The 12679-nt window shown below is 40.1% G+C and overlaps 1 protein-coding gene across 5 annotated transcripts in view; it reads left to right on the forward strand.

Moving 5' to 3' along the window:
- NLGN1 (neuroligin 1) overlaps positions 1–12679 on the forward strand; it is a 667435-nt gene that overhangs the window by 248039 nt on the left and 406717 nt on the right. For all 5 annotated transcript variants that reach the window (XM_030216949.1, XM_030216952.1, XM_030216951.1 and 2 more), the window contains one exon: positions 3877–4029. In XM_030216949.1, the coding sequence (XP_030072809.1) occupies positions 3877–4029 (153 nt within the window). The remainder of the gene's footprint in view (positions 1–3876; positions 4030–12679) is intronic.

The following is a 12679-nucleotide window of genomic DNA, read 5'->3' on the forward strand; positions in this document are numbered from 1 at the left end:
ACAATACAGGTCTACATTTAAAGCTCTATGCCTGATCTTCAAGGCCTTTAAAGGAAATGGCCCCGAGTACTTGAAGGACAGGATCACTCTCTACAGACTTCCAAGGAAACTAAGGTCTTCCCAAGGAATATTCCTAACCACAACCTCTCCAAAAGACATTACATGATGTGATATCCGCAAGCGAGCCTTCTCTGGAGTAGCTCCCTCACTCTGGAATGCACTCCCTGAAAGGCTCCACTGACACAAGACTATCTTTACTTCAGGAAGCAGGTGAAGGCTTGGCTCTTCAACCAGGCCTTTAATGGAAGAAGTAACTAACCTGTTAGACACGCACATGGGCTTCACATACTGCAGCATGACATGTTTATCCACTCTTAACCTAGCTGAGAAAATATGTAGTCACCTCTCTGACTTCATGTGCAACTTTCTTTAAAATTACTCCCCATATTTTCTAACTCCTCTTACTCTCTTATCTATCTATATGTTCCGTCTTACCCTACGCTGTCTATTAAAATGTTCTATTACATATTGTGTTGACATTGTAAGCAGTATACTATGCCATACTTTGTATTGTTATTTGAATATTTTTACTGCTGTAATTGTCTATTGCTTATGTTTGATTTATTCTTATTGTACACCGCCTTGAGCAAATTCCTTCAAAAAGGCGGTAAATAAATTCTAATAAATAAATAAACAAGATGATATGTCTTTTGACAAGACCCTGCAGACATAAAGCATAATAGTCAATCCCAACCATACCCATAGAGGCCCACAACACCATGAATCTATTTATCCGCCTGTCATTATATTGTACTAAAAAGCCAAGTCTTGATTTTCCTGCAAAATGTCAGCAAGTTCTTTTCCAAACGTGACAGCATATTCAGCCAAAGTGGGCCACAGTATGCAAATACATATGGAACAGTGAGCAGCATGCTGACTGGCATGTATGAGATACGCAGGTTCATGAGATATCTTGGATCATCATGATAAAGAACATTGAACATCAACGATAGTACTTTAAACCAAATTAATTCCACTGGCTACTAGTGCAAACCTTGCAAGATAAGGGCCACAGAATCACATACTTCCTTCTTCATCAGCAGCCGAACTGCAGTATTCTGCACGTTTTAACTGATAGTTCATTTCAATTCAGAAATGACATAAGAAATAATGTTCAGACAACCAGGTGGGGTTCACACTTTCCACAGAAACGGAACACAAACAAGAATTGGGTGGAAAGGAACCGGTATCAAGTGATCAGTCACAACATCAAGGTAAGATGCTCCAAAAGAAACCTTTACAAGAGACACCCATCAATTTACGCATCCAGCTTTTCCTATTTAAGCGCACAACTATGGAACACACTGCCAAAAGTCATAAAAACAACTTATGACCACCTAACTTTCCGGAAATCACTAAAAACAAACCTATTCAAAAAGGCATACCCTACCAACCCAACATAAAAGCCTGAATACCTGCAACACAATGAAACCAAAGCTCAGAATGGACATAACCCAACTCTTCCCCCCTAAGATGCCCTAACGAGCCTGTCAACACAGGAACCATATTCTTCCACAATATCACCTTGTATTTGTTCATACCAGTAATGGCGAATGCCAATACGGTACTATGTAAGCCACATTGAGCCTGCAAATAGGTGGGAAAATGTGGGATACAAATGTAACAAAACTCAAAAGGGGAAACTTTCGCTTTGGTCTGTGAATTACAACAATAAATGATAAGCGAATCTGGTGTGTACGGCGAATCAATGAAGTCTGGAACGCAATACCTCGACACATCCGAACAACCAATGAACAACTACCCTTCCGGAAGCTGCTGAAAACGTACCTCTTCAAACAAGCCTACCCTAACAACCCAACTTAATTCTTAAACCTAATCCACATCCACATCACTAGCACCGCCCAAATTCCAATCCTCTCCCCCACGTATCGTATCGTCCTATTATCCTACTCTCTATAACTGGGTTATCTCTGTTATACTTTGTACCATACTTTGTATTATCTCTGTGATACTCTGTACCATAAATGCTATAAAATAAATAAATAAATAATAAGTACGGTGATGCTTTATGAGCAATTTCAGCAATTTGGCTGGATACAAATGTAACAAATAATAATAATTCCTATGGGTGTCTTTAGCATTTAGCACGTGCTAAAAATACTAGCGCGCCTTTAGCGCTGCTTAGTAACAGGATCCTAAGTTTCAAAAAGAACGTACTATGCAGTGCACAGTACCTACAGAAGCTGGTATGTTTTCTAAAGAGAATAATATGCAGCAACGTGAAGGTTCAATCAATGTATGATAGTGTCTGATATCTTACAAGACACCATCTTTAGGAATATATCTCTTAAATTCAACCACAAATATGTGTACTGTAGAATCCCACACACATTTTAGCATAGTTGAAGGAGAGTAATTTTCAGTTTATGAGCATAAATTGTTATTTATCCATATAAATGACCTTGAAAACGAACCTTTCTATGACGATGGTAATTTAACCCTCCATTCTCCAGAATTTATGAGTCGCTTAATTAGCTAAAATTCTGAAGGCGTTATCTATTCTGCATTTTTTTTCTTTTACAGTGCAAAAAAGACCCCCCCAAAAACATATTTAGCCTGTCTTTGGGGAGTAGGGATGTCACTTGACATTATCCTGCAAAGATTTATTTTGGTTGCAGAATCCACACGTTTATACTTCACATGTACTGTGATGGTACCCACTTCACTGCTATAAATGTGTTAAATTCAACCCATTGTTCTTCAAATACTCAAATGGTATTTTTTGGATTAACATTACTATCAACATTTCATTACCACTCACAGTTGGTACTCTGTAATTCTATGTAATTTTAATTAAGGAGGAACTCTGAAACAGTTTCCCTCTGTGCTTACCTTCAAGCGTACAATTAGCAGCGTACAGTTTCTGCTGTGAACAGTCAGTAAATGATTGCAGATTAATAATTTATTATTTCTCACTGCATTCAAGTTAGGAAAAACAAAACAAAACAAAAAAATCCCTAAAGCTTGTGTGCAAACAGCTATTGCAAATTAATACTTTGGTTAATTTGATAGTCATTCTCCGTGTGGCTTCAGTTCTAAATATTTGAAGTATATCATTTTGTCAAAAGTCAAACCAAAAAACTAAATAATATTTTCACCAAATACTGTCTTTATTTTCAAAATTGTTGCCAGGATAGGAATGAAATTACAGATAAAACTGCTAGACATGAGGAATCAGACTGTCCAATCAGTCAATTTATTTGTCACCCACCTTTGCATTAAAATGTTAATAAATGTAAGTCAAAATGTTTTTTCTTCACGTCTCATTCCATATTCTTCTCTACCACCTCCTGATTTGTAATTATAAACGTAAAAAGTTAGATTTTGGTGACAGCATATTTTATCGCTATGTAGATGTGTCACTTTATAACCATACAGCTGGTAGACAGCTATCATTTTTGCTACAGAAAAATTTGCTGTAATGAATAGCAAACAGATGTGGTTGGAGGCGGGAATGAGACAGAAGGGATTACAGCATTTCCATGTGTTATAACCAAGGTGGGTAGTGTAAGAAGGTACCGCATTTGACGGAGTTAATATTGTTTCATAATTTTGTATGCTCTGAATTCAAATGTGTTTTTTTTGTTGTTTTTTGAATCACTGCATAAAACCAATTGACCATTTTAAAGATACGGATACCCCCCTTTCAGTCTTCCAAATATGTTGCTTAAGAAACAGAATTTAAAATTAATTGAAATTGAAATAACTATCTGACGTAGGGAGTGTTGTCTTGCTGTGGTGTTCTGGCCAGAGTTTGTTTTGGATAAAATGTTTTATAACTATTGTTTTTTTCAGACATTCGGGACAGTGGGGGGCCAAAGCCTGTGATGGTGTACATTCATGGAGGGTCATACATGGAAGGCACCGGGAATTTATTTGACGGCAGTGTTCTGGCAAGTTATGGCAATGTCATAGTGATCACAGTCAACTATCGGCTTGGGGTACTTGGTAAGAAAGTTTCATGTTTGTTTTTAACCTTGCAATTCATCACGCCTGCTGATTCACTTTGAAATATATAATGGGGTGCCAAATAATTATCTTTAATGTGGTGTTTAAATATGTGTTTTTGTGCAGGGTGTCTAATACAGTCTGCTGCAGGTAGCAGTAAGCTGTTTTAATGAATCATTTGATTGGAAAATTCAGTTGCAGACATATTGTAAAGAATAAACGATATACCATTAAGTGGCAAGAGAAGAGGTCTATGAATTTTGTTCTGGAAGGAGAAGGAGTGTATTTGTCATTTCTAATTTCTTTCTGTCACAAAGAAGAACAATTAAAAAGTCATTCATTTCATACTGTGCTGTGACGAACTTGCTACATCGGATGCATTTGTAGCCTTCTTTCAAAATGGAAATTGTGAATTGGGTGTGGTTTAAAATAAGAGCATGGGGGGGATCTTTTACTAAGGTGTGCTAGCGTTTAGCGCCAGCTGATTTTTCGCGTAAGTGAAAAACACTAGCACACCTTAGTAAAATACCCCCTAATTGAGTTAATGGAGGTACCTTTTATAATGTTTGGAAAAATCTGGACGGCAGAATTCGTGCTTATGGTGTTTAGAGAAATGATAATTTCAGGATTTCTGGATATTGCTTTTAGGTAACGTTGAGCGGTGCACGTATCTTGAATAAGGCAACACAGACCTTACAGAATACTTTCTACAAGCTGTAATGCAAGTTTGATTATCATGGGCAAGCTTAGGTTGTAGAGCCTGCAACACAGGATCTCCAGGTGTCTGTGTTAAATGTTTCTGAATGCTAAATATTCAGGGACCCTTTTACTGAAGCATAGTGCAACTTAGGGGTCCTTTTACTAAGCTACGCGTAAAAGGGTCCTGCGGTAGCAACGGGGGCCGTTTTTCCCACACGCCAGGGCCCTTTTTACCGCAGCCAATAAAATGCTCCCCCCCCCTAAAAAATGGCCATTCAGTAAGATAATTCTTACCGCATGGCTATGTGGCAGGGAGCACTTACCGCCACTCATTGTGGTGGTGGTAAGGGCTCCTGCGGTAACCGAGCAGCGTGCGGTGATGCCCGATTACCATCGGCTTAGTGCCGCGCTAGGGAATAACATTTCCAGGAGCACTGGAAATGGCGGGTGTTACAGCCAGAACTACTGCCAGCAGCCGCGGTGGGCTGGCGGTAGTTTCGTTTTAGCATGCGGTAAACCCACGTTGGGCTTACCGACGCTTTGTAAAAGACCCTCTAACTGAATTAGCGCATGCTAAATGCTAAGATTCCCATTATATACCTATTTTATTTATTTATTTGTTACATTTGTATCCCACGTTTTCCCACCTATTTGCAGGCTCAATGTGGCTTACATAGCACCGGAGAGGCGTTTGCTGACTCCGGTGTGAACAAATACAAAGTGATGTTGTGGTAAGATAAAGTTCACGTGGCACAGCCACATTAGGGAATCGTACAGCGGTAGAGTTGTGTTGTCCATTACGCAATTTAGTTCATTGTGTTGCCGAGATCAGGCATTTAAGTTGGATCGGTAGGGTATGCCTTTTTAAACAGGTTAGTTTTTAGAGCTTTCCGGAAGTTTAGGTGGCCGTACATCGTTTTTAAGGCTTTTGGTAATGCGTTCCACAGTTGTGTGCTGATGTAGGAAAAACCGGATGCATAGGTTGATTTGTATGACCTTCTCAGCGTTTATCTTCAGTAAAAGGGCCCTTCAGTGTTCAATGGAATTTCAAGAGGCATTGTGACTTTATCCCAGAATATATTTTAAATCATATTGAATCAACAATACCAATAATATTCAAATCTGTTGAATTTAGTTGGTGAAAACGTAAACCTGTTTTTGATTCCACACTATAAATGCTGCAGTTTGCTCATGGTTGCTATGCCGATCTTGCCTTTGTCCGTTTTCCTCATTTCCATGTGTAAAATCTTTTGACAAACAGTTTTGTGTTCTCCTTGAACCTTATCTACTTTAATTTTGAGAGGTATTGAGGCATCGTGTTCCGCTGAATTGTCTGGATAAAAAAAACCCCATCTGTTAGAGAAATAGAACCTTCCTTACAAATGTTGCTGCACTCTGTATGATCTAAGATGAGTGTTTTTCTATTTTGTTAGTAAAGGGTGAAGTGAATTCCCGGTTTAAAAATCCTACCTTATTTAGAAAAGACTTAGCCATTCCTGTCATTACGAAGCTCGGTTATGGATACCTCACCCAATATTCCCACAGCGCACAGAGTTTTTGAAATGCAGACACTCTGTTATGACCAAAATCTTATCCTAACACATCAACACAATATTTATTTATTTTTAATTTATTTATTTATTGCATTTGTATCCCACATTTTCCCTTTAACTGTTTTTCAATGTGGTGATACTCAAAAAATGGAGGAAAAGCCTCAAAAGATATTGGGGGTCGCTCCGTTGTTAACTGCTTCCAAGCTATGTCAACCTTAGGGAGCCCGCTTTTCCTCCGTTTTTTTTGAGTATCCCCACATTGAAAAACAGTTAAAGGATCATATTGTGTTGATGTGTTAGGATAATAGCGTGATCCTTTTCCAGCTCTGTGTGTATATATAGGCAAAATCTTATACTACCATCAGCTGCATTAAAACATGCAGAACAACGAGAAGGGAAATGTCTCTATGTAAATTGAAAGACTCATGAAGTGCTGACAGTAGGTTGGCCATCTGAGCTTTACTTAGACATAAAGTCCTTTGGTTCACTGCAAATGGTCACAGTGCAGAATTACAAGCGCAGGAGAAAGAGAATGAGAGAAACAATTTTGATGTTTTAATTAATATTAATGAGGCTGAAACTATGGAAATAGATGACTGGAGCTGAAAAAAGGGGGAGCCCAGCATAGCCTAATCCTGGTACAATTCAGAAGTGGCCATGCTGGGCTCCAGCTATTAGTACCAGAGGGCTTAGAATATCATCGCACTGGACCTTTTTCTCTATATAAGGACCTTAACATGGCCACAGCATCTTTTTCAGGATTAGATGGCACAAGACAGATGAAAGCAGCGAAAGAACATAAAAGCAAGAGGGAAGAGCAGCGAGTAACATGGTGGGGAAAACAATAGTGACTGTATTTTTGTGTTCTGTAAATCAGCCTAGCGTGTTGTTGTTTTTTTTTTTTTTAATGTTATTTGACACCTTCATTCTTTTTTGCGCTTAATTTATTTCGGAATCACAACTTAAAGGCGGAAAATGTAAAACACCGAGTAGCAAACCTGTCTGATAGTTTAAGTGACAAGGAATTGCAAATTTTATATAGAAATGCATCCTTAAGTATTTTCTTTTATTTATTTATTGTTTCATTTGTACCCCGCGCTTTCCCACTCATGGCAGGCTCAAGGGAAGTTGTTAGAATTTCTTCCTAGTAAAGAGTAAGGTTATTGTATATACCTTGGATCAAGGCGCTATTAATCGGCTGCGCCAGCTCTAATTCCTTCCATACTTAGATATAATTATTTCTTACAATTTAATTGAATCTTATATAAGATATTTTACTAGTTCTTGGATCACCAATTGTGGACTACATTGAATTTCTTATATTGCCTTATTTTGATATAACCTTATAATTTGTATTTTCCATATTTCAAGATTTATGTTTATTGCATAAATGTAAATGTGAAAATCTATTAAAAAAAAAAAAGAAAAGAAAAAGAAATGTATCCTTAACAAATCAAGGGCCCTGTTTGCTAAGCTGCTCTAGCATTTTTAGTGTGCACTGAAATTAGCGCATGCTAAACGCTAGAGTCACCCATATGTTACTAAGCACGCGCTAAGAATGCTAAGGCGCTCTTAGCGCTGCTTAGTACATAAGTACATAAGTACATAAGTAATGCCATACTGGGAAAAGACCAAGGGTCCATCGAGCCCAGCATCCTGTCCACGACAGCGGCCAATCCAGGCCAAGGGCACCTGGCAAGCTTCCCAAACGTACAAACATTCTATACATGTTATTCCTGGAATTTTGGGGTTTTCCAAGTCCGTTTAGTAGCGGTTTATGGACTTGTCCTTTAGGAAACCGTCCAACCCCTTTTTAAACTCTGCTAAGCTAACCGCCTTCACCACTTTCTCTGGCAACGAATTCCAGAGTTTAATTACACGTTGGGTGAAGAAACATTTTCTCCGATTTGTTTTAAATTTACTACACTGTAGTTTCATCACATGCCCCCTAGTCCTAGTATTTTTGGAAAGCGTGAACAGACGCTTCACATCCACCTGTTCCACTCCACTCATTATTTTATATACCTCTATCATGTCTCCCCTCAGCAGTCTCTTCTCCAAGCTGTATAGCCCTAGCCTCCTTAGTCTTTCTTCATAGGGAACTCGTCCCATCCCCGCTATCATTTTAGTCGCCCTTCGCTGCACCTTTTCCAATTCTACTATATCTTTCTTGAGATGCGGCGACCAGAATTGAACACAATACTCAAGGTGTGGTCGCACCATGGAGCGATACAACGGCATTATAACATCCTCACACCTGTTTTCCATACCTTTCCTGATAATACCCAACATTCTATTCGCTTTCTTAGCCGCAGCAGCACACTGAGCAGAAGGTTTCAGTGTGTTATCGACGACGACACCCAGATCCCTTTCTTGGTCCGTAACTCCTAACGTGGAACCTTGCATGACGTAGCTATAATTCGGGTTCTTTTTTTCCCACATGCATCACCTTGCACTTGCTCACATTAAACATCATCTGCCATTTAGCCACCCAGTCTCCCAGTCTCGTAAGGTCCTCTTGTAATTTTTCACAATCCTGTCGCGATTTAACGACTTTGAATAACTTTGTGTCATCAGCAAATTTAATTACCTCGCTAGTTACTCCCATCTCTAAATCATTTATAAATATATTAAAAAGCAGCGGTCCTAGCACGGACCCCTGAGGAACCCCACTAACTACCCTTCTCCATTGTGAATACTGCCCATTTAACCCCACTCTCTGTTTCCTATCCTTCAACCAGTTTTTAATCCACAATAGGACATTTCCTCCTATCCCATGACCCTCCAATTTCCTCTGTAGTCTTTCATGAGGTACCTTGTCAAACGCCTTTTGAAATAATGTAGTAATGTAGAAGCCTGTGAGTATGACGTCCTGCACCTGCACGTGCAGGACGTCAGACTCACAGAAACAGAAGCCTGCGCGGCCGCGTTGCTGATCTGCAAGGGCAGGCTTCTACATTACTACTACTACTTATCACTTCTATACTGCTACAAGGCATACGCAGCACTGTACACCATACATGAAAAGACTGTCCCTGCTCAAAGAGCTCACAATCTAAATAGGACAGGCAAACAGACAGAACAACTAAGAGGTAAGGGAATTAAAGAGGTGGGGATAAAAGGGTACAGGGCAAGTGAGTACTGGTTAGGAGTCAAAAGCAGCGTTAAAGAGGTGGGCTTTTTAGCCTGGATTTGAAAACGGCCAAAGACGGGGCTAGACGCACATGCAACAAATGAAAAGTAATAAAAGACTGTCTTACAGCCAATAGTTGCACATATTTAATCTCTATCCATATGTTGGCAATCTCTGTCCCTACTGTTTGAATCTCATCTCTGCTTTGTTTTAGCCTGCGTGATTTTCCAACCATACACGATTGGCAGTGTGCATTAAAAGCCAAACCCCCTGCTTACATTTCTAAAAGACCCCTGCTAGCGCAGGGCCCTTTTTTTTTTTTACCACAGTTTAGTAAAAGGACCCCTAAGTTACATATGTAAGTTTGAGCCCTGCCCAAGCTACACCCATGTGTACACCCCCTGGGTGGCGACGCCGGTAATTGGGAAACAAAATGGGAGCTGGGCAGACTTCTACGGCCTATGCCCTGATTGTGACTGAATAGATAGGGATGGGCTGGAATGTAAATTTTAAGGGGCTTCGACGTTAGCTCTAGAACTTAGTACAAGAATAGTGCTGGGCAGACTTCTACGGTCTGTGCCCTGAGAAAGGCAAGGACAAATCAAACTCGGGTATACAAATAAAGTGTCACATACAATGTAAAATGAGTTTATCTTGTTGGGCAGACTGGATGAACCATACAGGTCTTTATCTGCCGTCATTTACTGTGTTACTCTTTGGGGTTCTACATGGAATGTTGCTACTAACTGGGATTCCAGAATGTTGTAACTCTTTAGGATTCCAGAATCTTGAGAACTTTTAGTACAAGAACAGTGCTGGGCAGACTTCTACAGTCTGTGCCCTGAGAAAGGCAAGGACAAATCAAACTTGGGCATACATATAAAGTATCACATACCATGTGAATGAGTTTATCTTGTTGGGCAGACTGGATGAACCGTACAGGTCTTTATCTGCCGTCATTTACTGTGTTACTCTTTGGGGTTCTACATGGAATGTTGCTACTAACTGGGATTCCAGAATGTTGTAACTCTTTAGGATTCCAAAATCTTCAGAACTTTTAGTACAAGAACAGTGCTGGGCAGACTTCTACGGCCTGTGGGCTGGAGTGTAAATTTTAAGGGGCTTCGACGTTAGCTCTAGAACTTAGTACAAGAATAGTGCTGAGCAGACTTCTACGGTCTGTGCCCTGAGAAAGGCAAGGACAAATCAAACTCCGGTATACATATAAAGTATCACATACCATGTAAAATGAGTTTATCTTGTTGGGCAGACTGGATGGACCATACAGGTCTTTATCTGCCGTCATTTACTATGTTACTATGCTTACATGTTTAAAATGCAACAAGCAAAAACAGCTTTTACTTTTTTCCTTCATTTTGTTTTCCAAAATGAAATGGTTGTTCTATTCTATTTCAAGTGAAAGCACACAGCACATATCCAACCTACATGGTTAGCATGTTATGATAGAATACATTTCAGTGCACTATTCGCTGAAACTTCTTCACTAAACTGCACAGCACTATGTTCGGGCTGGATTAATCAGTTGGCCCCTGCTTTTGTACAGCAGTAAATTTCTAGCGCTAATGAGGAACCCCTGCAGCCCCAAATCATTAATACACTCCATTAAACAATGACTAGCACTGAATCCTCCCCAATTTTAAATTTGCATTCATTAGTTGTACAGACCTCTCTTATACATGGTATAATGAAGACAGAGAGGCCAGCAATATTTATATTTAGTGCTGGAATCAGCAGCGAGCTCTTTTTCCCTGTGTCTGCATTTATGTTGCCTCTTCCTGTTGTGCTCTCAGACTTTACTACTACTACTAATCATTTCTATAGCACTGTTAGACACACTGTACACATTGGGGGAAATCGTAAAACCACAAGGTTAGCGTGATTCTGTAAACTGCGCCTCAGTGGCGTAGCCAAGGGTGGACCTGGATGGGCCCAGGCCCAACCACTTTGGGCTCAGGCCCACCCAGTAGCAGCACACCTATGATGTGGCTGGTAGGGATTCCCAAGCCCCAACCAGCTGAAAACTCCCAACATTTGTACCTCCTGCATACCTTGTAAATAGCAGATCTTCGCCTGCAGCAAGCAGCGACTGATACATACTACTCGCACCGACCCCACAGCCTTCCCTCTGATGTATTCCTGCCTATGCGGAAACAGGAAGTTGCATCAGTGGGAAGGATGTGGGGCCAACATGAGCAGTGTGTATTAGTTGCTGCTCGCTGACAGGTGAAAATCTGCTATTTAAAAGGTATGTGGGAGGGGGGGGGGGATGTTTGAGAGACCATATGGCATGCAGGTGAGAGAAGGAGAGACTAAATCACCTTTGGGATGGGGCAGGGTTCTTCTGCCCACCCATCTTGGGCCCAGGTCCACCCATAATTAAGTGTCTGGCTATGCCCCTGCTACGCCTAAAGTTAGGTGTAGTGTATAGAATACGCTCACATGCCGTTCTTCCGGCTAAAATTTAGGCGTAACCATTTAGGCCACCTAAAAGCAGGCCTAAATACCTGCGCCTAAGTTAGGCACAGATTGGGTGTATTCTATAATAGTACACATAGTTTTTTTAAATGTCCACAATCTGTCCATTGCACGCTCATGGCCATGCCCCCTTTTCAACTGAATTTATGTGCACCGCGTTATAGAATACACCTAGAAAGTTGTGTGTGTAAATTCTAATTAAAGCCAATTAGTGCCACTACGTGGCTGTTAAGTACCAATTGTCGGCGCTGATTGGCTTGTTAATGAAATTATGCGCACAATTTGGCCGTGCAGCCAAATTAGGGCGCATATCTTAAAACACCATATACAGAATTTGGGAGATTATGGACTAGATTTTAAATATGGCACCTGAAAATTCCGCACAGCGTATTCTGTAAAGAACACCTACATTTTATAGAATATGCTTAAATTTCTGCACAATATATAAAATTATGCTGAGCGCCTCGCCATGTGACCAAATTTAGTCATGGCCATTTACATCACATTTTATTTGGTGTAAATCCTGATGCCTAAATTAGACGCAGAACGGATGTATTCTATAACAACGTACATAGATTTTAGCAATGCCCATGCCCCCTTTTCAACTATGCGACTTAGAATTTATACGCACTGTGTTACAGAATACACTTAGCAAGTTGTGCGCTTAATTCTTAATGCCAATTAGTGCTGATAATTGCTTGCTAACATCCAATTAACAGTGCTGATTAGCTAGTTAAACAATTAAGTTACGCACATTGTTATAGAATAC

This window comes from Microcaecilia unicolor, chromosome 10, assembly GCF_901765095.1.
Source record: "Microcaecilia unicolor chromosome 10, aMicUni1.1, whole genome shotgun sequence".
In the NCBI taxonomy this organism is placed as follows: domain Eukaryota; kingdom Metazoa; phylum Chordata; class Amphibia; order Gymnophiona; family Siphonopidae; genus Microcaecilia; species Microcaecilia unicolor.